This window comes from Bufo gargarizans, chromosome 6 (genome assembly GCF_014858855.1).
Source record: "Bufo gargarizans isolate SCDJY-AF-19 chromosome 6, ASM1485885v1, whole genome shotgun sequence".
Taxonomy (NCBI): Eukaryota; Metazoa; Chordata; class Amphibia; order Anura; family Bufonidae; genus Bufo; species Bufo gargarizans.
The window spans coordinates 292664536-292690771 of NC_058085.1; the positions used below are offsets into that span (position 1 = coordinate 292664536).

The 26236-nt window shown below is 46.7% G+C and overlaps 1 protein-coding gene across 1 annotated transcript in view; it reads left to right on the forward strand.

The window, feature by feature from the left end:
* JMJD1C (jumonji domain containing 1C) overlaps positions 1-26236 on the forward strand; it is a 228220-nt gene that overhangs the window by 127571 nt on the left and 74413 nt on the right. The window contains 1 exon segment of the mRNA XM_044299158.1: positions 13925-14038. Within this exon segment, the coding sequence (XP_044155093.1) occupies positions 13925-14038 (114 nt within the window).

Sequence of the window (26236 nt, forward strand, 5' to 3'; positions counted from 1 at the left end):
ACTAATTAAAATCACCCTAAGGGGCAGACAGGCTGGTCAGGAGTGTAGTCTGCCCCATAGGGTGGACTCTCATTGCATTCGTTGGGTGCCACCTGGCACCAGGAGAGGTGTGGAGTGGGCCCGGCATGCATGTTGGTACCTGCGTTCCCTGGATTTAATGGAGGCCATTTTGGCACAAAAAATGAAGGTGGGCCCAGCATGCATGTGGAACCTACACTCCCTGAATTGTATGGTGGCCGTCATGGCACATAACAGGTAGAATTTAGTGTTGGGAACCCATCTTGACAGACGGGCCCAAATAATGTTGTACAAAGTGTATTTGCCAAAATCTGTCATTTCCTTGATGCCCTAGCATTAGCATCAGAGTACTCTCTGTACTTGGTGTGCAGAGCTGTTCCATTGTATCTTTTCCTTGTGTTTTCTCCTGCACATTGGGATGTGATCACTGACCCCCTTTTTTCATGTCCTATTCTCGCCCGCAATCACAGACAGGAATAGCATCTCTATCACAGTGCTGGCCGTGTGCGGTCCACAAAACGCTCCGGCCGTGGGCGTGCGCCCTTACACACAGGCCTAGCGCACACCTCCGTCATTTCCATCAGGAGTGAAGCTGCGCAGACAGGAGGTGTAAGGAAAAGATTTGCATCTGTTCTGTGGTGTGAACTAGGCCTAAAGGGCGCGGTCCGAATTAGATAAAGGGCCTCGGTCAGTAGGTTTGTACCTATGACACTGGCTGACCTGTTACATGTGCGCTCGGCAGCTGAAGACATCCGTGTTGGTCCCGTGTTCATATGTGCCTGCATTACTGAGAAAAAGGATGTTTTGATATATGCAAATGAGGATCTAGGAGCAATGGGGCGTTGCTGTTACACCTAGAGGCTCTGTTCTCTCTGCAGTAGTCCTCACATCTCTCAATCACAGAGAGAGCCGAGCCTCTAGCTGTAACAGCAAGCCCCCTGCTCCTAGAGGCTCATTGCATCTATCTGTAACAGGCCAGCAGCCAGTGACATAGGTACAGAACTGCTGACAGATGCCCTGTAACCTGTGGCTGCTGAGGTAGGACCTGTCTGCCCTCCGCAGGGAGGAGTAATGTGAGCCGCTCTGGAAGTGACTCCATCAGCACCTGTGACGGCGGAGCAGGCCCCGCCCCCGCTCTCCTCCCTCCTTCCTCCTCAGCCGCCGCCGCAGCTCCGCCTCCTCCACCCCGAGATCCGCCATCCTTCCTCGGCAACACTCAGCCCTGCGCCTCCCTGGGAAGCCCCGGCGATGCCCGCGGGGAGGACCCCACCTCCCCCTCTCGGTCACTAGGAGGCTGGTAGCCGTCTCCTGCTTGCCGCCTGTCAGCGACCTCCTCTCGGCGCGGTCCCGGTTACGATGACCCAGATCTGGGCGCTCGGCAGCGTCTCCCTGCTCGGTGACAAAAGCAGGGGCTCGTGATCCGCCGCCCTGTGCCCGCTCAGCCGTGTGGAGTCCAGCCTAGCCCGGCTGCCCGCAGTGCCCCCCCGGATTGGCAGCTGGTGACACCCGGCGCCCTCAGGTATGGAGCTTGTCTTCTTCTAGGTCACCAGCCTTCAGGCCGTGGAGGTGCTGATGGTTTCTCCCCAGCTTGTGGTCACCATCAAGGCAATGGGTTGGGATCCTAAGCCCCATGTATTAGACTCTTCATTGTGATGTGTTGTTGGCAGTGGTGCCCAAAATGTCATTGGGGTCTCGGTAGATGAAAACACGGTGCCCACCGTTTTTCCACTCGGTTAAAACGTATGGGGTCGCTGATCATTTATAGCAGCCATCGTTACGTCTATGGCCGGATTACGGTGCTGCCCATCTGCCGGCGCCTGCCGTTAACCCTTTGCTGGGGGATGTCTGATTATTTGCTGTAAGCGGACCATCTGCCGCCCTGGTGGGTATAAGGCGCTGGCAGGCAGCTCGTCTGTGCATGTGACTCCGGTTTAGCTCAGCCTGTTGGGTTCAGCCATGACTACGGTGCCGTTCACATGTTAACAAGGGCAGGGGACGTGTTGGTGGGCACCAGCCTGGGCGAGGGGGGCTACCAGCCTGGTAGGGACAGGCGGGCAGGTTTGGTGTTGTGGACTGCAGCACATGTCAGCCCTGCGTTTCCTGTGCTCGCCCCGCCGGCGTGGGCTTTTACAGGAGCTGGTTTTCTTAGACTTTCTTGAGGGTTTGCTCTGTGCTTTTTGGTTTTAGTCATGTCAGAGGAATGTGCTGCGGCTCAGAGGCCCGAACGGCGTGATGTAGTGACTGGCACAAGTGCCTGGAAGGGGTTAAACGAATACAACTAGAGCCTGCCGGCGTCAGCTTGGAGATTATACGTCGCCCATGTTTGTGTGGATTTTCTCTTGGTGCTCGGGCGTACATCTGTATTCCTAGGAAATGTGTGAGCCCTACGTGGTGCTATAGGAGTAAAGGATGCTAGTGGACCACAGCGTCTCCTCTATGTAGGGTCTAAAGATGGTCGTATTATACCATTGGATCCAGATCACAAGTAATCATAGTCGTTATCTGGATGTCTATGTGGGAATCTGGTGGCAGAATCGCTTGTGTGTCCCAAAAATAAGATTACATTAGGGGGAGGGTTCAGTAGCTAGTGCACCCCATTATCTGGTTCCTAACCTTCTGGTCAAAGGGTGGTCATCTTCTCCAGCTTGGCCTGGCTTCTAATTAATCTTTGACTAAGTAGTCCTCCTAGCTCCATCTTATACTGATTGGGTATGGACTCCCATCAGCTTTTGGGTAAGTGACCTTGGATATTCCAGATATGATTTCTCCTCACTGGTCATCAGTAGTCTATGTGGGCAGTGAGGTTCAGGGTATGGATGTTTTACCTGGTCCCCGAGAGCTTGCGTCCGACATGTACGAGCGTGAGACACCACCCTGGGTGATCTGCTCCAGTTCTGCCCAGCTGCCATGCTTTATGTGTAGGTCCCTTTTGACAGCTAGTAATTATCAAGCATGGAGATGGATCCTCGTCTTGTGTGCTCCTTGTGACCCAGCAGCAGAGGTGAAGCTCACATACATGTGAAAGGAAGTCCTATTTGCATTTCATGGACTTTAGTCGGGAAGGTAAAACTATGCTGTGCATTGCCCACTTGCTTTACTTTACCCTCTCAGATTTAGGCTGTCACACTAGTGTTTTGGCTTTCCGTTTGTGAGATCCTTTCAGGGCTCTTACAAGCGGTCTAGAACGGATCAGTTTTGCCCTAATGCATTGTGAATGGAAAAGGATCCGCTCAGAATGCATCAGTTCAGTCTCCATTCCGCTTTGGAGGCGGACACCAGCCACCACCAAGCCGGCTCCCCATAGAAGTGAATGGGAGTTTACCGCACAAGCGCGGCCCCCGCTCCCATTCATTTCTATGGGGCCGACGGAAATAGCCGGGCCAGTGCTCGGCTATTTTCGCCGGCCCCATAGAAAATGAATGGAGGGCGGCTGCGCATGCGCAGTGCGTCCTCCTTCACTTTCGGGGGCTCTGTTCTCGATATAGGTGCGGACTTCCACTTATAAAACAATGGAGGCATATCCTAGCGATATGCCCCCATTGTCCATGATGAGACAACCCCTTTAATCAAATGGCAATGTCAACTGCTCCAGACTCGGTACTTGTCTATGTGTAGCTCGCAGGACACATTAGGTGAGGCTGGATTATTTCTTTTCTCCATTTTGATTGAAGACGTTACATTGATAACCCTCTTCTCAATGCTGTAATCTATTCCATTATGACTTTATTTCCAAGAAATCCACCAAATGTGGTGTATACACATAGGCAATCCAGTTTTTTTTTTGGTGGGGGGGGGGGGTGTTAGTAATAAAGGATTAGACAGATCCCAGGTGCTAAGTAGCCTATATGTACCTAGACGATGGCTACTGGTGCCTAAAGGTGGCCACACTCAAGAAATCTTTGACTTCTGGTTTCTGGACAGCTTGGCGGTCATGGTTGGTCAGTGATTGCAGTTCAGAGTGACAGTGCCAGGAGGTTAAGACCATAAATTACCAACAATTTTCAGTTCTTCTGGTACCTTGTTCTATGATTTGCTCTGGGGTTTAATTGATAATTGTGATACAGTCAATTTGAGCATGCCCCTTGATGCAAGACCATCGTGTCGCCAATTGTTCCTCCTCAGACTATGACTGAAACAATCCAACACGTTAGATGTTGTCCTTTGGTCAGCCTCTCTTGCTTGTATCCCTGTCAAAAGAAACCAGAAAATGGTCTCTACCTGTATAACCATGTAGAACATGGACCGGGGCTGTGAGGACAAGGCCTGGTGGCTTGCTTCATTATGTGCATTTTGCATCAGAAACCTTGTCTGTTGTAACTTTGATTTTTTGGGACACTTGAAGTCAACCATGATCCTCTCCCTTACTAACAAGACTAAGGCCTCTTGCACACGAGAGTTGTGCAGACGTTCTGTGCATTAGGAACCTCAATTTGCAGTCCCCAATGCATGGGCAATGTCTGTGCGGCGGCCCGGACGGATCGAGACCCATTCAACTTAAATGGGTCCGTGATCCGTCCGCTCTCCGTAGTGCTTCTGTGGGGTTCTGATCCGTGCTTCCGTTCCGCATCTCCGTGATTGCAGACTGCATCTGTGACGCGGAGTGCACACGGCCGGTGCCCGTGTATTGCAGACCCGCGGTATGCGGCCCGCAATACGGGCACACAACGTTCATGTGCAAGAGGCCCAAGTCAAAAATCTGACTTGTGTTAAGTCCTTATGATCTGCGTACTCAAACAGCTGATCGGTGGGGGTACTAAGAGTCGGACCCCCTCTTGTCTGATATTGACCACCTATCCTGAGGATTGGTCAACAATATTTTACTCCAGGAAAACCCCTTTAAGCAATGTAAATGAGCACCATTAAACTGACAGTTTTCTGAAGAAAAGCTTAAGGCATTGACTGTAATTTAGGTTTTCTCTACCCTTCTGATTGAGGGAGTTTAGTGGATTCCCCCATAAGTGATTGAAATTGTGCCAAGTGACCATGCACGGAGACAACCAGATGTGTCTGCTTCTCTCCCAGGGGTTTATCCCTGTGGATAGAAGCTGTGGGGTCATTTACTTAGTGTATTTGTTGTTTCATGATCATGTCCTTTTGGTCTCTGGTAAGATGAAACATCTGTATATATATCCTCCCTACGTAACTGTCCTCTTTCAGACAGTGCAGATAGCAGCTTGACCTTTGACTAGGTGAGGATAGTCCCAACAACTAGGGCTGGCAAGGCTCTGCCTCTTGAACTTATCTTCAGAATGGACTCATTGACCCGTGATCAATCATTCACCATGGAATGTGCTGCAGGCTGTTGATGTGTCTAAGGACATGTTCAGCTTTTTAAAGAATTTTGGAAGGCCAGCACTGTGCCTTCTACAACCCCTACAAAATGGACTTTACCTGGAACGATGCTGCACCCTCTCCTGCTTTCTCCACCCCTTTGATTTCATGTACGTCCACTACGATTGTACACAGTGTTGGGGCACAACTGTAAGAAATTGGTCACCCTAACACTCTATATCTTTCTCTTTTATCTCTATTTTCTCTATCGGCAGGTTTCTTGATATGTAGAGGACAGCACACTGGTGGACAGAGGATCGACAGGAGGCCAGTTACTGGGAAAAACATTGGCTGAACCCACCAATTTTAGTGGGACCAGTCGACCTCTAATTTGTGTGGGGTCTCCCAACTCTTCCCCAGTGGGTTAAAAAAAAGGCGTGTTTTCAACATGCCCAATCATTTTGTTCTCAAGGGGGATAAGCCATTGTTGGGGTGTCTGATGGTGTTGATTCCTCTCTCCCAAATCATGTATCGTGGGGCCCGAATAATGAGCGTTTGGTGACCACTGTCTAAGGCTACTTTCACACTAGCGTTGTTTAAATCCGGCGTTCAATTCAGACACCGGAACTGCCCGCCGAATCCTGAAAAAACATGTGAAAACGGATTACATTTGAATCCTGATCAGGATTTTGATCACATTGGAAAAAACGTATCCGCCATTTATGGACCTTTTTTTTCACATTTTCCGGGTTTAACATGCAAAAGCCGGATCCGGTTTGACTGAACACACGGATCTGGCGTTAATGCAAGTCAATGGGAAAAAGACCGGATCCGGCGTTCAGTCAAAGTGTTCAGGATTTTTGGCCGGAGGTAAAAATACAACATGCTACGGTTTTCTGAAAAGCCTGATCAGTCAAAAAGACCGAACTGAAGACATCCTGGTGCATCCTGAACGGATTACTCTCCATTCAGAATGCATGGGGATAAAACTGATCAGTTCTTTTCCGGATTTGAGCCCCTAGGACGGAACTCAGAGTGAAAGTACCCTAAGGTGGCCACCTGTTTAGATGTCATGATTTTCATCAGCCAACACAGGGATTTGGCACAGATCTTGGAAATTTCTTGGAATTCAAATATATGTTGTAAATGCCGTTCCACAGATTATGTAATTCTTAATGTAATATTAGGCCAGCCAGCAGCTATCTCTTCCACCTTCCAGATATATGGAAGTGGGAGACAAGGGGTCAAAGATTCAAGGGTGTTGAAATCAAACACCTGATCCTTCTTTCCTCTGATATCTGCTGTTGGAGGAGTGTCTGGTGACCTCATATATCCAGGGCGTTCCTCCAACATTTTGTGTATATGGGCATCATATCATGTAGGATTAAAAAAGGCTGTTTAGAGTTTTCATGTTATCCCCTTTCCACAGAGGGGTCTAACCACTGGGACAGCCACTGATCCCGAGACCGGTGGTACAGCCACTGGTCCCCCTGTCCTGGTGGAGTGGCCGAGTGCGGCATGCTTCATTCATTGTCTGTGGGACTACCAGAGAGAGCGGAGTACAGCGCCTGGCTACTTCTGGCAGTCCCATAGAGAATGAAGGGAGTGGTAGGGCTCATTCTCTGCTTTCTGCTCCATCAGGATGAGGGAAAAGAGCCCCAGTTCACAGGAGTTGTCCCAACTGGAAAGCTCCTCTTCAGAAGGAACATGTTCCTGTATTTCACCTATAGAGATTAGTGGTGAACAGGTGAAGCTTGGCATCCATTCAAATGACCTAAAAGGTTATATGGAAAGGGCTATCCTCATGAGTCAGTCACTCTAAGAGAAAACCGTTATAAGGATGAACAGCACTCGGTGGTCTTAAAGGGGTTGTCCTGGATTAGAAAACCTGGGCTGCTTTCTTCCAAAAATAGCACCACCCCTGTCCATGGGTTGTATCAGGTATTACATCTTGGCTCCACTACAGTCAGTGGGGCAGAGCTGCGATACCGCACACAACCTGTGGACTGCTGTTTTTGGAGAAAAAAGCCACGTTTTTCTAATCCTGGACAAACCCTTTAAGGGATCACATACATCTCTGGAACATGAGCATTAATAGCCATCAAAAGCAAGAAGCTAGGTGACATAATGCTATTGTGCTGGTGGACGTAATGGTTATTTTCTGGGGCTATTATGGCAGGCCAGGTGCGGTGGGGGGCTGGGGGGTATGCAGGCTCTCCATTTTAGTAACCCTTGTGTCCTTAGACATGGCTCTTATCTCTTCTTTATGCATGTCAGTGTGTTTGTACAGTTTCCAAACAGGGCCCTTATCACTTGGGCCTTGGCCCCTTTCCTGGGACTCATTTTCCTCTGCGGCTTTAACAAATAAACAGTTTTAGAACCGCTCATTGAGTAAAAGGGAAAAAATGAGTGTTACGACATTATGTGGAAAGCTGATGACAATGGCTTTGTATGGTGCCAGACCAGCGAGCATACTGGGATATGTGGTGTACAGACTGGGAAGGTATGTGTATATATATACACACACATATATATTAATCATATTAGCAACCTCATATACTTTTAGTTCATATGATAAAAAACTGTTAAAAAGAGGGTTTGCAAAAAATGCAACATAATCGTAGGACGAGGGACACAGACGGGACTGGCGATAACCAAGAGATTCGACTATGCAGATAAAAGGCTAATCATAAAGTGCAAAGAAAGTCACAAGCCTAATACAATGGTCTGCAAGCAGTTATGCAAAATCAAGTATAGCTCAAAATAGAGCCATTACCACCCTTACTGTGCCCCACACTCCAAGATGGTGCCTACCGCAGCGCACGTTTCGGTGTGCCTTTGTCTACATAGTCAAATCTCTTATGAACAAGGCAGACATAGAGCTGGAGAAGGTTCAGAGGAGGGCAACTACACCATTTCTATGGTGCCGCACATGCATTTACATTCTCAAAAAAAAATAGAACATGCCCTACTCTTGTCCGCGATTGTGGACAAGAATAGGCATATTCTATTAGTGCCGGCAATGTGTGGTCCGCAAAAAGCGGAACACACATTGCCATAGTCAAATCTCTTGGTTATCGCCAGTCCTGTCTGTGTCCCTCGTCCTACATTTTTTTGCAAACCCTCTCTTTTTTATCATATGAACTAAAAGTATATGAGGGTGCTAATATCCGGATGTGTGAATGGAGCCTTATTCAGATTGCCTGACTGGAGTCTGGAAGGAATTTGCTTCTACCTCCCAGTTGTTGTTTTGTTGCCTTCCTCTGGATCTACTTGCAGGATATCTGTCCGTCCAGTTCGGCCTGTCATCTCTTTTCAGCCTTATAAACTGCTACACATACACCAGTCCTGCCTGTGTCCCTCGTCCTACGATGATGATGTATTTTTTGCGAACCCTCTTTTTAATGTTTTTTATCATATGAACTATTGCGATTGCGTGCGGTCTGGTAATTTTTAGAGGTTTGTGCACGAATCATTGTTTGGCCTAAAAGGAATAATACAACATATGCTATGGTTTGTTATTCTTGGTTTATGTAGGAATAGTTCGTATTAGCGACCGGCCCCTTTCAGCAGCACCAAATGACCGTCTAATATGTGTATGGGGGGCTATGCCGACTCTGCCCTGACAAGATGGGAGAAAGATCAGGCATGTTGAATTTCATCATGCCGATCCTTTGTTCTCTTGGAAGGTAAGCGAGCCAACTGTGTATATGGAGGGGGGAGGTGGAAGGGTCTGCATCTATCGCAGGTGTACGACCAGCTGTACGTGGAAGGGATGTTCTTCATGACGGAGAAGGCTGTAAATGTGAGTTGGCTGCCCATGACCCGGGTGCGTTTGTCTTCTGTCACATTTTCTCTTGAATATCTGTTGTCAGAGCGAGTTGACCTGAACGGTATCACAGGACCTGGTTAATCATTAAGAGGTTAGCACAGCTCGCCTGAAAGACAATATACGGAAAAGCACATAGGATTCAGATTACAGACATTAAACTCCTGCACTACATGTGGCATAAAAAGGGAAAAGAAAAAATAATAATCCCCCGCCCCCCCTCCCCGCTGGTTCACAGTTCCTCTCAGCTTAACAATTAAGATGGAAAATCAGTCATCCAACTATCAGAAAGGCCAAGATTTACGACCACAACACTGTGCCACAGCTGCTGCACTCGCCTGAACCTGTTTTTAGGGCCAGGTGACTGTTTCCTCCTGTGGGAATCTACTGGCTGTAAGGCCGAGCATCGGCTGACACACCAGCCTCATACACATGCCTGCCCGGCTGAGTAGGCACATCGTCTCAGGAGGAAGAAACTGATGCCAGCCACCTCTGACAGCGGCTTCTCTCACCGAGAACCAAAGGATCGGGCAGATGGAGTCCAACTGGCCCTATCCTTATCTCCTCGATATCTGCCAGCCGGGCACAGATAGGAGGCCCCTATACACACAGATCCTGCCCACATAGCTCCCACTGATGTGCATCTTATGTGTATGGCCAGCTTAAAGGGCATCTGTCAGCAGGATGAACCACATTAAAACCAGCCATAGTGCTTGGTAGAGCCGGCCCTCCTGAATAAAAATACCTATCTTCTCCCTGCATTTTAGAGGAATAAGCACTGTGTAAGTGCAATGAAGGCGGGTTCTAGTCACTCTGTGCACCCGAGCTCTTCCACTTTGCTTGTCTGTCTAAAAACCACGGGCGAATCTAAATTCCACTCGGTCACGAGGGGAATAGAGAAATAAGAGAGAGGGGGTGGGGGCGCACAATAGGGTAGTATGTTCAAAACAAAATAAATTGATTGAAAGGATAAAAGGTGCTCACCTTTTAGGGTTGTGCTAGTAGTAGACACAACTCTATTGTAGATTTATATATATAGGAGGAGTATCTTTGGGATCGGATGCCCAATCCCCCAAAGGATGCTTGTGAAAAAGGAAGTTCTGTTCAGGTGCAAAATCACTGGTTCAAGTCGGTCTCTGAAGGTGAACCTTCTTTTATTTGTATAACAGACGTACTTGAACCAGTGATTTTGCGCCTGACCAGAACTTCCTTTTCCACTCTGCTTGTTTGGACACTTCCCCCTTTACTTGATTGACGGGGCCTGGGGTCCAGGTGAAGGGGGTTATGTCCAGGAGGCAAAGCGGAGGAGCTAAGGTGCGCCTAATTTGCATATTTGTAAAAGTAATTCTCCTAAATGCAGCATTATAACTAGTTTAATAAGGTTGATCCTGCTGATGATCTGACATCTCCCCTGACAGGTCTGTTTTAGTAACTACTTGCTTCCCTGTGTAATACCAATCCTGCAGCATCTATTCTTATGACTCCATGTTGTGCCATTCCTTTATTATTCCTGCTAGAAGTTATGGATTAATTTCTAGCATTTTTCAATGAAGGTCCCGATGGGTGCTACCAGCACAGTGTGATACTGGCAGCACCGCCTGAATGGTGTCAGACTTTTGCAGGGACACCCCCCATCCCCAACTGGCAATGCCTACCTGGACCTTGACTGCAAACAGCAATTCATGCATAACTTAAAGTAAAATAAAGAAGTGGCACAATACGAGCGTAGATGCTCCATTACTTGGGGGGGATGTAAGTAGTTACTAAAACTTGACGTGTCAGGAGAGGGGACAGGTCCCCTTTAAGATTTTGTTGGGTCTGCAGATCCCCTTTCACTGGTCTGCAGCATGGCATTGGTGACTATACAGCTAGTGTGGTAAAAATGTATAGCGGTTTAATTCATTGTCCGTGCTGACATGTGATGGTTAAGATCTGTTACTTCACTTGAAAGTAGTCCTTAAATGAGTTTCCCAGAACTTGAACCTTGAGTTTCCTTGGGACAGGCCGGCGGGTTTTGATTGATGGGTCTGACCTCCATGATCCCACAGACCAACACAACAGGCTTGTCGGTATGTGTATGGTACTGGGACTCAGAAGTAAGTAGGGTCGGGCTCAGACAGGTGAGGAGATCTACCCTGGAAAAGTATCTGTATCTTGCAGATACAAAAATACATCAGGTTGTGTGCATGAGGCCTAAAAGGGAATCCACAGGGGTGAGGGGGAAGGCCCAACTGTCCTTGCCATGTTGGATATTCTCCTTTACAGACAGATCTCTGTTCGCCAGTGTCAGATGTGGAACTCTGCCCTTCACTAGAGCCCCTTGCATCATGGGCTTGTGGGGAAATAGGCATTGGGTTTGGATATGGGGATCTTTGGATGACATGTGGTTGGAGGGAGGTTGCCCAAGCTGGAGCCCTCTGCTTACTGAATAGTAGACCCTTGTGTAAGAGATTACATTGAGCTTTGTCCAGTCTCGTACATGCGCTGTCACATGTCCAGCACATGCTCTTTGAAGAATTAGGTCCATCCCCCGGACGTGCAGCCCTATGACTTTTGTTTACATGTGCGTATCTTTTAACCATTGCTTTTTCATACACGTTCTTCATCAGACAAGTTTTCTTTGCTGCAGCTTAGAAAGATGAAGGATAATTAGCTGCCTGGAATGTAGACAACCCTTGGACACACCCTTTATGTCCCAGGGCTTGGAAGCCACAGAATTTCCTGTTCTCTGCAATACAAATAATACTTCTGCTTGAAAAATGTGAAAGCTTTTCTGGCCACTTCCATTGTCATCTGTCCAGGAATCGCTCTGGGACAAAGTGAAGTGTGTCAGATAGAAGTCATCGAGGAGAGACGATGGAGTCATGATATCCATGACTTCTAATCTTCCAAATCATCACACGTTTAATTGAATTGAGACAGGTTTGGCTCAGATTGCCTGCGTTTTCTATACTTTGTGTATTTCTGAGATGGTGAGCGTTCTCCCTTGAGGCAAATCACTATTGTGGTTTTGTCACTGGCTCTTGCCTTTCACTAATGGAGTTGAGGGCAGGCTATTTGATCCTTGGCATTACGCCTCTGAAACTGAACGCACGGAGGTGTAGGTTTCAGCCAGAGACCCACTGAGATCTTAGGATAAAAACCTGACCTCTCCTCGCTCCCCTGGAGGATCAGATCCTGCATCCTCAGACAGAAACTTCTCTAATGTAGGGCATGAAATCCTCCAGAAGAGTGTATTAGCTCCTTGTAAAGAGTGTCTTACGAATTTGTACTGTCTTCACCAATTCCATATTTTTGTCTTCTGGATGGTTTTCAAGAGTTCTCTGAATTCAGTAAACGACAGTTAAATCTTCTCATAGTTGACTGCTGAATGTATTTACCATAAGTGTGGTGGGGAGTAGGACAGGGTTCCTCTGTGGTTGTCTCCACTGCACCCTGACATGTTGACTTCTAGTTCATATTAGGCTCAATAAATCCTGGTAAGCTATCTTCATTTGTCATGCTGTGATGGATCTATCATGAGAGAGATCCATTCAGAGGGGTTCCATCGACCTATAATGGGTTCCATCTTAGTTGCCATCATTTTGTCAGCAAGAATAGTGCTACAGCCTGTAGATACTTGATAGTTGGGGCAGGCTGTGAAATGGGTAAGCCAAACTTCTGATTCTCACGCCTGTATTTTTCTGTACTCTGACGCCAACCACCCAAAATTGACTTCTATTCCATGATTCCAACTCTATGGCCCTGTTTTTTTTTATAAATATGATCCTTAAAAATGTTATCCCCTCTGGACATTTATGGAGATGCCATAAATGTCCAATCGTTGTGGATCCTATCTAAATAATAGGGCCCCGTTGTCCACTGCTGTGAATGGAGGCAGGCTGCGCATGTGTAAGGGTACTTTCACACTAGAGTTTTTGTTTTCCGGTATTGAGTTCCGTAACAGGAGCTCAATACCGGAAAAAATAACTGATCTGATCTGTTTTATCCCAATGCATTCTGAATGGAGAGCAATCTGTTTAGGATGCATCAGTTCAGTCCCTTTTACATGCGCAGACCTTTAAAAATGCAAAAAATATTTAAGACCAGATCCGTTTTTCTGGATGACACCTGAGAGATGGATCCGGTATTTCAATGCATTTGTCATGCCATCAGTTTGCATTCAGATTGCCAGATCTGGCGGCGGAACTGCCTGCCGGAATCCTCTGCCACAGGTGTGAAAGTACCCTTACTCTCTCTATTCTATACTATGAGACTGCCGAAAGTACCAAGTAGGCTTCTCTATTTTCAGGAGTTCAGAATGGAGAGAGACAGTCATACTGGCGGTGCTGGAGTCTATACTTCTTTACCATCTGAAACCCAACCAAAACTGACTCCAACTCCTTTCTAGCTGGGGGTCCCACCTCCTGTGACCATTGTTTGCCTTTTCTCAGGGTCTACCTTTTTCCATAGATATGATCTGTCTCCTGCTTTGCTCTTTCTGTAACTCATATGGACTTCAATGTCAAAGCCATGTGGTTATCTGTCTATTGATTTCTGTGGGAAAAGTGGCATCTGGTGACTCCATCGTTGGAGAGCCTTATCTATGAGGCATTTAGGTACTATCCACACTGTGAAGACTCAAGATGGAAATATCTTCTTTTGGTCCAATTTTTATTCCCCCTGGTACATTTTACAAATCATTGAGTAGCATTTGGTGTAAGTTGATACTAGTGACATTTTGGTTTGGCTGAGGAACTTCTGACAATTTGGATAAAATGTAGCGTGGAGATGTCTTTAATATGTTCATTTCTTCTTTCCTTTTAGGCTTTCAAGCCCCTGGTTGGGAACGGTGCGTACAAGTCCATAACTGCAATAGAACTTCTAGTGGAGAGACATCTGGAGTTTGCAACTGAAGATAGTGCCTTTCAGCCCTATCAGGTAAGATCTGCTGATGGCATCGCCTCGCCCCGAGAGGGTGATGTATTATTAGATGTGTTTGCTGGCGGGTCCCACAGGAGAGGAGCTTGTTTGTGGCGCAGATTGGAAAGTGAAAATTAAGAAAATAAACGCATAGTCCTATGATTTATGGCCGAGCGGCTGTTTTTGGCTTTCTGCTTTCTAGGGGATGTGTTGCGTAAAGGAACTAGTAATTTATCACCCTGTGACAGATGGATAAGATTAGTAGAGGGATTAGGTTTGTCCCAGAAACCCTACTGTAACTATAGCTGACACAGGATAAGACATTGGTGTCTGTGTCTTTGCAGGTGGCTGTGCTTTCATTTTAGTCCGTTTTATGTTACAAAATGTGCTGCCGGGTGTAGATTTTTAGGGCATTCACTTAGAACGGGGCTTTTCTTTCTGGAAGACTGGACTTTATGTAACCTAGTGTGCTGTGTTTAGTAGGTTGCTTTATAAAATGTAGGCAGGGCGATTGAGTAGATTTTTCTGGGTAAGGTCCTGTTCACATCTTGTTTTTGTCTACGTCTGAGAGAGATGTGGGCTATTGACCCATTGCAAACAATCTAAGGGCTTGTTCACACGACCGTTGGTGTCCCGTTCCTGTATTACGGACTGCATTTGCGGATCCGCAATGCATGGGCACCGTTCCGTTGTCATTCCGCATCACGGATGCGAACCCATTCATTTCAATGGGTCCGCAAATCCGGAGATACGGAACACTATGGAAGCACTGCGGAGTGCTTTCTGGGGTTCCGCTCCGCAACAAGATAGAGCATGCTCTATCTTTTTGCGGAACGGAGGCATCGCGGACCCATTCAAGTGAATGGGTCTGTGATCCCCATGCTCCTGCCCCACGGAAGGTGCCCGTGCATTGCGGATCGCAATTTGCGGTCCCGGGCACAGGACACAAACGGACGTGTGAACAAGCCCTAACGCTGTGGTATATGTTTTTTTTTTTTTTTTTTTTTTTTTTTTTTTTTACTTGTTCCCTCTGCATAGGAAAAAATAGCAGACTAAGCTTTCCTATATGGTGAAAATAAGGTGTGCCAACACAGAACCGGACCAGAATATGCCAAAGGACACTCTTTTGGCATACGCTGAGTGCATGGATACGTCAGAGGAATGTGATCACAGCTTATAGGAGGAGGAATGGTCATGAGTGGTATATGCAGCAGTTATGTGATGTAGACCTGGTAGTATGGAGCAATAGATGCCAGTGTGAGAACAGCGGGCAGACTGCCGCTTCAGTAATTTGGCAACATTGCGCTGTTCAAGAGTATGGCTAAATCAGCAATTTACCTGCAATTCCTGATCTTGATCTTCCATGATACCACGCGAACGGTTGAACTTCTGGAAGTGTTGAGGTCATTTCTATCCCCGGCCTTGGACTTTTGAAGCAAATACATGCATATCATAGCTCTGATAAGACACATTGCAACATGCTACCATGTACCAACCTCTAGTGAAGGGCTAAAGGTGCTACATGGGTGCGCCAGCTGTATTAGGGTTTTCTTCATAATGCAGAGGCTGTACCAGCATGTACAGCTTTACTCTGTGCGGGTACAATGCTGTTCAGTTGTGTTTATGCATCTCCTCAGTTTTTTTTTTTTTAAACCTCACTAAGACACTGTTCACACTGCTATCTGAGGCTTGCTTCTTTGGCAACACTTTTCTTCCTACCTATGTAACTGAACCTGAAGGACCCCATTAGGAGTCGGTAGGGTTCATCGTGCATCGATGGAATCTGTCCTATGACTGATCCAGAGATTTTGCTTCTGTTATAAACCAAAGCCTCAAAAGTAGTGTGAACTCACCCTTAAAGGGGTTTTCTAAGTGATCGGTGGTGGTCCAACACCCGGCACCCCCATGGATCAGCTGTTTGAAGAGGCCATGGTGCTCCAGTGAGTGCCGCAGCTCACCAAGAGCTGTTCATCGTATAGCGGCTGTGCTTGGTTTGGCAGCCGCTATGACTATTGATATGACATCTGGCATACATCCAGGTCTGAGAACCGCCACTAGATTAGATTTAGCCTTACTGTTCCCTTCAGCCCTTGCTTTCTGACTGCAGAACTATAATTGCCAGCATACCTGTGACCGTCGGGGCACAGTGGGAGTTGTAGTTGTGCGACAGCTGGACAGCCAGAGGTTTGTGAGCACTTCCCCGAGACTGCGGTGCCAATGCTTGTCTACATGTACAAAACGGTGTGATCAGAAATACCTGTTTAAACAGTTACCAGTAAAACAAAGGCGAATCTGGTAGCCTCGAGAAAAGCAAGGCCTCCCTGCCTGAAGGCTCCATTAAAAATTGGAAGAACTCCCAATTGCGTGAGAGAGCGCTGGCTTATTCTCTGCCTGTTTTGAATCCTTCCCTCATTTCTAAATGATCTCCACCCTTGGCATCTCGGCAAGGTTTTCCCCCCTCCTTATTAAACATAAGCTATGCATTCAGCGCTCTGGTTCTCGGTCTGGATAGCAGCAGCGTCCCCCTTCCCTTGGTGTACTGTATGGCCGGGGGCTGGTTCCCGTACCGGCCGCAATAGTACATTTGGCATTGTGGCTTTGGAAAAATGAACATATGAAATTTTTAGAATTCTCATATTACATTGTGTACTTTACTTTCTTCCATGAGAATGCAGCATTAATACTACTATAATGTAGCACCGTGTTCCCCACGCAGCGGTTTGAGGACCACATGTTGCTCTCGGGGCCCCATGCCTGAGAGTTGTGCACTCTGTCATATCTTAAAGGGGTGATCACGAAAAAGATGATGATGATTTATCCTCAGGACAGGTCCTCATTATAACTTCAGCTGGGGTCCAAGTCCCGGGATCCCCACCAATCAGCTGTTTCAGGGAGCCGCTGCGCTAACCGGAGCTCTGGTGAACGTTGTGGACTCCCAACAGCTTTCCAAGGACAGCGCCATGCATTGTATAGTGGCAGTGCTTGGTATTGCAGCTCAGCCCCATGTAGTGTTATCACAGGAAGAGGCTGCAGTGCTCAAGGCCTCTCCTAACAGCTGGTTAGTGGGGATGTCGGGCGTCTCACCCACATAGATCTAATATATATATTTTCCTGGATAGTCAAACAGTCAAGGCTATATTGTACCCTGATGTTCATCCTTGTGCCTGGCATCAGTCTTGGCAGTGGATATCTTTCAGCCTACCGCTTCTCTTCAGTGGCAAAATGGAGGAAGGGTTGGTTTGTGAATGTGCTAAGTGAATAAGGCAGGCGGGCACAGCTGATGACGTCACCCGCCTACATTGGCAAGTTCCTAATGATTTGATTAGGACTATGGAGGTGATACATGACGGTCCAGTGTGTTGGACAGTGTTCAGTGTGGCTGACATACAGTATTTGAAAATGTCTAATCTGGCGGTAAAGAACTACTGGGTTTCTATTGGACTTTTAAAATCTGAGATAGACGATTGCTGCTGTTCACTGAGACCCCCAGTGATCAAACGAATGGGGGTCCTATGCCTCCTCTGTACGTATAGAGCGACAGGTTGGACTTCCAGATATAGCCAAGCACTGCTAGTAAGTGAATGGAGCAGCAGCGCACATACGCAACCCGCCACTCTGTTTATATGGCTGCCTGGGACCTCATTTCTCCTGAGATCGAGCCCCATTGATTAGATTCTTATCCCCTATTCTGCGGATAGACTATAAGTTAATGACTTGGAGCGACCCCTTTAGGGAAACCTTGTGTGGACGATTTGTCCTACAACCTGGTCTAATGGTTCAGCGGACTGCGTTTTTGCAATGCTGATGGGAGGATCAGGATTTTTCCAGCACTGTAACCATTCCTCATTTCCTTATTTCCCCCATTATTGACATATTTGCTCTAAATTTCACCCAGAGTAAGACCATTAATGCGTTAGGCTTATCATAGGATTAAATGTCAGATTTCCAAGTCGCAGAACGCCTAAGGTTTCTTAGAGCAGCAACTTTTGCAACAGTTGTAAAGTGGAGTCATGGGCGCTGTTTAATCTAAATAATCCTGGGCCTGTCTGCTGGCACATAATAGTGGCGGTAATAAAATATATTTTATGATGGCTTATGTTATCATTACTGTGTTCACGTGACTGGTGGCCTGGTTATATTTAACGCTGTTACTGGGAGAGAGAGAGATAATGCTGGCCATGAGTTCAGAAGGCTTCAGCACCCCAGCCTGCTGATAAAGTGCACCGGGAAGCAGGCCGCTTGCTTGTTTGTCCTGAAAGCGCTCTTTGTGTCCCAGTTGAGCGAGAGCCAGCGATAAGATCACACCTTATTTGTTTTACTCAGCGCCGTGATCTTTCACACTTTATCTGTGTGCTCATTTCTTCTCTGAAGGTGATCTGTTTATTGGGATATTGCAGGTCATTGTGGGTGGTTGCTGTGAACCTGAAATGACCAATGATGAGCATCCTGTAGAAGACAGTATCATTGGCCCAGAAGAAGATAGCTGACCACATATGGCCGAGCCATGTATCTGGACAACTTCATGACCATGTCCAGCCATTGAAGGGGTCATCTTAAAGACAATATCATTGGCCAAGATAGATAAAGATGACCACCCATGTCCAGGCTTTGTATGCGGTCATCTTCCTAAATGAACAGGGTTAGGCTACTTTCACACTAGCGTTCGGGGCTCCGCTTGTGAGCTCCGCTCAAAGGCTCTCACAAGCGGCCCCGAACGCTTCCGTCCAGCCCTAATGCATTCTGAGTGATGCGGATCCGCTCAGAATGCATCAGATCAGTCATCATTTTCAAACGGATCCGTCCCCCATTGACTTTCAATGTAAAGTCTGGACGGATCCGTCTGAGGCTACTTTGACACTTAGAATTTTTTTTACAATATAATGCAGACGGATCCGCTCTGAACGCAAGTGTGAAAGTAGCCTAAAATCTGGACAACTTTGAGACCATGTCCAACCTTTAGCTAAGTTCATATAGGTGCTAAAGTTATTGTATTCCGTTCCAGTATAGGATTGACTAGAAAGGGTTTCCAGCATGGATACTGGCAATCTGGCAGACAAAATACCACTGCACGCTTTTTTTTTTTTTTTTGCCACCATCTGCTTGTGAGGCTCTTGACTGAACCTCTTCCAGGGATCTGAACCTAGCCTTTGCCAGCCATGCACATGCCCTGCCATTTTCAGCTGGGCTGGCTGACCATCTGATGTATATGAAGGCCTCCTATTTCCAGTCAGTAGATGTTGGGGTTGATGAGAACTGTGCAGTTGATTTCACTCCTTTTGTTCTTGGGGAGGTAAACCCTTGCTGGAGGGATCTGGCAGCACCTGTCTGACCAGCATCCTTTTTATGGGATATTATCTTGGCTTAGACATCAACGGTTTTACTTTCTGACCATTGTTTTTTCCAATTTTCTTCCCAAGAACCAGACTCTTGGCTCCTGTAAGCACAGAAATATATTCTCACCACTTAGTATATACTATCTTTGATGTTATGGGTGCTGAGCATACAACTGATTGTTAGAACAATGGACCAGTATGGATCTGTTGAGTCTTACGCCGTTCTGGATCCCAGTGGCTTTGCTCAGTAGACATACTGCTTGGGCCTTTATTGTCTCTGTGTCAAAGGATAGGATTTTGAGCATATACCGTTTAAAGGGGTTGTCCAGCCATTGAAATATTTTAAACACAGAGCTGAAAATGCCACTTCTCGGGTCCCACACCAGGTTCTGACCTTCCTGCTCCAATGGTGTTGTGTCAACTGCAGCCAATCATTGGGCACAGCGGTTGTCTACATAGTGATTGGTTGCAATAGTCATGTGCCGTGTCAACACATCATTGTTTGAGAAGGAAGGTGGGCCAATTATCTGCACTGGAACATTGGCAGAATAGTAAGTATTACTTTAGTTGTTTTATAGCATTCTAACTTGTCTTTTTATTATAAACTAGGTGACTGGACAACCCCTTTAACAACTTGCAGCCCTGCAACCATTGTTGTGTCCTGCCTGTAGACCTCCTTCCACTGGTAACTTGTCTTCTGTTCCCTATATCGGTGGTCTCCAGCTCGAGGCTCTCGTGATGCAGCGGTCTGATACCTGGGACTGTCATTCTTTAGTTGGTATTTTTCCTCTCATAAGACCTTAAGTAACCTTGTGTTTATCTAAGGAGACCTGAGCTGCGAGATTGCTTCAGCCCTTTGTGCTTTTACACTTGGGAGGCCACATTAGTTTATTTCTGGAACACAAATCCGACTGAACTTGTAGGCACCAGCTGACTTTCTACAAGAAATAGTGTTAATATACGTTTCTACTGCTCCATAATAGGCTTGTGGAAGTAGAAGGACCTGCAAAGCAATGTTCCTGTGATCCAGGGGAGTAACTCGGCACTCCTGTTCATGGAAGGAGTAAGCGGCGCCAGTACCTGCCGCACGTGTTTGGCAGTGTAAAGGTTAACACTGCCAGGTGTATTATCTCCAAAGACAAATACCCTGAGGAAAGCTGGCTGCTGTTGCTACTTGTATGCAAAATTATAGGGTTTGGGATGGTTTATTGAACAGCAGACGTGCATATGGTTATGCAAATGTAAGTAATAATTGACTAGGGCTCACAGGAGCCATGACTGGTGACCTTTGTACAGAGCAAAGGTGTCTGCGCTGAGGTTACCACCATACAAATCAGATGGTTGGATGGTCCTGCTGAAATTGGTAGGTTTGGCCGACATTCATCTAATATGTGGCTGTCTTTGCACCCGATGCAAACCTCTAAAAGGAGGCTAAATGCCCTGTTACGCTGCCTGGTGTGTGGTGGATTAGCAAAATGCTCATTCATCAGGTGATGGGTCATTGGTGCGGTCACCGAAGTTCTCATTCACCGCCTCTCTGCTGCCGGAAAACAATGATTCTGTATGAAGATGAGCGATGACAATCACTCCGCCCCATACTGTAGGTGTTTCGCTCGTTTATCGGTTAATCGGCGGCGCCTTTACACCAGTAGACTTCAACAGTTGGCTGAAGGATTATTCAGCCGACGACTGTCTCTCCCAGCCCTCCCATACATCTGTGTGACCTGGGAGAGAGCCGGTGGCAGTAGCTTATACCCTGAGAACTAAAAAATCCAACATGCCCAATTCTTATCTCAACATCTGCCATTGGCAGAGAATCGAGAGGTCTCCTACACATATATTAGATGGTCGGGCTGACGTCTGTGGGTTCGACAGGCATGCGGTCAGTTTAAGTCACTATTTGATATCATCTATCGATTTGATAATAGTCCAGCAGGGATTTTTCTCAGTTATCTGGCCAATTTACGTATCTCTCGCGCACACAAAGTGGCTGAAAATGGCGCAGGCATGCTATTGAAATTTTAACTTAACTGCCTTGTTGTGATTGCTGAGTGTTTGATTTTTCAGGTCTTTGCTATGCTATTGGTTTACAAAACCTGCACCCATGCGGCCTTACCCTTATGGGTACTGATGAGTCTGGAGGCATACCGCTCCATCGTAAGAATGGCACTCCAGTCTTACAAGAACGCAGTAGGATTTATTTTTATTTTTTATAAATTCCTATGTGATTGTTAGCATTTGACGGCAGTGTGGGATTTTCATAGCAATGTTCTGACCCAGCGGTAGCATCCAGGGAAAGAATAGCCCGTGGTGTGGGAGGCCCTGACCTTGTGTAAGGAGACTGTCAGCCTTTTGTGTGGACGTCAGCTGCTGCTCCCGAAATATAAACCATAGGATCCTGTATTAAAATAACGTCTAGAGCCAGCACTGCTCCTATGACTTCATGATTAGGTCACGGCACAGATGTATTTGGTGCCAAACATTTCACGTAGATCTTTGTGAGTAACACAGCCCCCAAATCCTGCTGCAGCAGAGGTATTGAAAAATGAATCATGTCATTTTTTCCTTAGCTATAATTATTCTTAATTAAGAATTAACCGTCGTAGAAATGCACTGTGCGGTAGACGGGCTCTGCCGGGAGCCGGAAAGAGGGATTTAAAATGAAATGTCATTTCTTGTCTGGAATGGCGCTGTCCCAATAATGTGCTGAAAACTCATTCTGTGCCAGTGTTCCTATTCACTGATTCAAATCCTCCGAGTCCTATTGTACTTCAAAGCTTTCTCCATAAACTCCGGGGTTATCTGAGGATAGTTGTTTTGTTAGCGGTTCCACAGCAGGAATGCTGACACAAATTTTGCAATCTGTGCCTGCCCCCTGTGTAAATGAAGCGCTGCAAATAAATTAGTCGGCAACTGGCCTGTGAGTTTTCTTCTCTTTTATATCTTTTGCATCAGCATCTGCACAGTGTGCTCTTACCGGAGGTACGGGCCTACTGGGGATGGCGTAACGCTGGACTAAACGCCTTGGTGGTCTAGTTTCATCAACAGAATTGCCATATACCAATGGTGGCGTTGCTACAGCTTCAGATGGCTGTACATAGCGTGATGCAGACTGATGCCAACTCCTTAGGGACCCAGTGCAAGAATGGCATTTGGGCACCTTGACTTTCAGCTTGCAATTTTGTGTGTCCACCAAAACAGTGATGTCACAACACTTTACACGATTCAAACTTACTTGTGATGTCACGGCAGCATTCCTGTCGGAACGCCACTTATGATGTCACTGAAGCATTCCTGTCGGAACGCCACTTGTGATGTCACTGAAGCATTCCTGACTGAACGCCACTTGTGATGTCACAGCAGCATTTCTGACTGAACGCACGCCACTTGTGATGTCACAGCAGTTACCTGACTGAACGAACGCCACTTGTGATGCCACAGCAGTTACCTGACTGAACGCCACTTGTGATGCCACAGCAGTTACCTGACTGAACGCCACTTGTGATGTCACGGCAGCATTCCTGACTGAACTCCTTCTGCTGTTAATGAATATCATTAGAGATGAGCGAATTTCAGGTTATGAAATTTGTTCACGCTTCGTTTACTGGTAAAAGCAGAATTACGTTATGGATTCCGTTACCATGGACCATAAAGCAATTCTATGACGAAATGCATAACGGAATGCCTTTATTGTGGTTGCCATAGACCACTCCAGAAAATAGAGCCTTATATGTGATCAAATAAAGGCAAGAGTCATAGGCGTCTTGCCTTGAGGTTCCTGCGAGGCTGCACATATGGTATGCCCATCCGATCTTTGACATCTTGTCCTGAGGTTTCTTCAGATTATATAAAACCTATGTTCATCTGCAATGCTAGAACCATAACTATCATCCATAAAAAATGGCAGGTTGGTCTATGTACCAATTAGCCCTGAAGGCCATCTGCATGAGTTGTGATCCTTCACATACCAAAATGAGTATCCAGCAACTGCCATCTTTGTTGGGGCGTCTTATATATGGTCTTGCACTGATCAAGATGAGAATGATTTGGGCCTAATGTTGGAGTAGAAGCTCTAATATTTCTGTAGCCAGTGATCTCATTCATAAGTGGAGGGTCACAGACAAGTCATTGCTTCCTGATCCTTGACTAGGAACATCTGTGCCGACATGGGTGTCGGAGTAGAAAGCTGCTACGTCAATCACCTCCTCCTGGGAGTTTACCTCATCTGCTTTCCTTGTGAGCCGAGTTCTGGAAGAGAAAACAAACAAGATGGAGATTGCCATTTGCACCCATACAGTTCACTTCCTTTTGGCGGAATTTGTTTTTCCCACTTTTGAAGTAGATGTTTTTTTTTCCCCCCTACAAACATTCCGTTCTTGAACTCTCGTCCATTGCATTAAGTTCTCCTTTATAGGGATGCCTTCAGCCAACCAATCTGTGCAACAATTGACTGCAAGTTGGGCCATAGATGGGACATCAGGAATAATTGGGCAGGTTGTCTTTGCTGCTGGTTCAACTACATCCACAGAAAAACCAGCTAAAGCACTTATTCGCAATGTCGTCTTTGTAGCTCGCCACGTATTCTCCTCCTGTCTGGAAGTCCCCTCCCCGGTCTCATTAAGCAGAAATTATGTGGGTCAGTGACCTTTTTCTTTTCTTCCCATGACCCCTTTATCACGAGAGGGTTTGCAGCTCGTTAATTCCTGCTGATTAATTGACACTTTTGGGGCCAGTTAGGCGGTCCAGTTGCATCTTCGCGTCAGATCCATGTTAGTCACAAAGCTTAAAATTCGCTTTCTTCCAGAATGAAGCTTATTGTCGGTCTAAAGCCACTTACAGGTATCTACCTCGCAAGTCAATGTCTAACCTGTTGAAAAGCTTTGAAACATACGTCCACCAAGAGAATCAGTACCCCTTCCCAAAAGTTATGCAAGAAGCTGGCCATATACATCTTATCTATGTAGGTTGAACCTGCCATTTCGTCGGGTTAGGGCGGCCATGTAAAGTCAGTGGGGATTCCTGATTGCTGGAGTCAGGGGAGGAAAGGCTTGGGCGTGTTGGATCCTTTTGTTCTCAGGGAAGGTGGTCTGTGTGTGGCAAAGGCCTTCTCGGTGTTCAGCTAAGGCTAGTTTCACACTAGCACTAAAATCTGTTACAGGAACAGCTTGCCAGAGCACTGCTGCAACCGGTATTGCCAAAAACTGCCGGAGCACTGCCAGTCCCCATTGACTATAATGGAAACCTGACCGTTTCTGGCGTTAATGCTGAGGAAGGTGCGGAACGGAGGCACGGAACCCCCACAGAAGTACTACAGAGTGCTTCCGTGGGGCTTCTCTGTTCTATTTTTTTGTGGTGCGGAAGGATCACAGAGCCATTCAAGTTGAATGGTTCACAATGCACGGAACGGCGTCATCTGCTCTGAAAGTTCTCCATGATCAGATCTGTTCCATGTGTTTTTGCCTTTACCTGCACACTGTTATTTCTGCTCTACCCCCTGCATAGGAATTATATATTCTACACCGTGGAGATTATAAGAGAGTTTCTCGCGTTCCAAGCAATACTTCTATGTTTTATCCCTAATGCTAGAAACAGCCCAGATCCCCTTCAGGCCCCATTACAGCCAATGGGCTCCGGCAGGGAAAGGTAATATCAGACTATGCAGGATACGATGAACTCCATCAGGCGGTTCTTGTGCTGGAACAACCCGCCGGACGATTTTAATGCTTGCCTTAGTTATCTTAGTTGTGACTGGTTTATGGCTTCTCATCCAGCCAACCCGTGCCCTGCTCTGTACTGATGAGGAGCAAGTACCCCGAAACAGCTGTCTGCAGATGGGGGTCTCTTCCCTCCCTTCTCTGGACACCAATCTGGCTTTGCGAACATCTCTAATCGTGTTTCAAGGCTCCTTAAGAGGTCAGACACTCTTCTTCCTCAGGGCTCCTGCACACGAACGTATTATTTTAATTTTTTTTACCATGTCCTTTGTGTTTTATTTTAATTTTATGCGGAACCATTCACTTCAACAGGACCGGAAAATGAAATGACCCCGTGGGCCTTCCATTCTGCAAAATGCGGAATGCACACGGACGGCATTCGTGTTTTGTGGACCGCAAAACAACAATGGTCATGTGCATGAACCCTCAGAAAGAGAGCTAATTTCCATTTCCCTGAGAGCATTGCCTGCATCTCCTTATAACAGCTGGCGGTCTCCGCAAGAGGAAACCTGTCCTAAGGCCCCTTTCACATGGGTGAGTATTCTGCGCGGGTGCAATGCGCGAGTTGAACGCATTGCACCCGCACTGAATTCTGACCCATTCATTTCTGTGGGGCTGTGCGCATGAGCAGTGATTTTCACACATCACTTGTGCGTTGCGTGAAAATCGCAGAATGCTCTATATTCTGCATTTTTTACGCAACGCAGGCCCCATGCAAGTGCGGATGCGGTGCAATTTTCACACATGGTTGCTAGGTGACAATCGGGCTGGGGACCCGATCTGTATTATTTTCCCTTATAACATGGCTATAAGGGAAAATAATAGCATTCTGAACACAGAATGCAAAGTGAAATAGTGATGGAGGGGTTAAAAAATAAAATAAAATGTACTTGCCAAATCCTCTTGATCGCGTAGTTGCGGATCTCTGTCTTCTGTAATGTTGAGCTGCCAGCTAAGGACCTGTGGTGACGTCACATCACATGATCCTATCACATGGTCCCTCACCACGGTGATGAACCATGTGATTGGATCATGTGATGAGCACAGTGACGGCATCAAAGGTCCTATTCCTGTGCACAGCACAGAAGACAGAAGAGATGCCGGCTGCGCGATCAAGTGGATTAAGGTGAGTTAAATTATTTTTTAAGGGAAAATAATAGAATCTACAG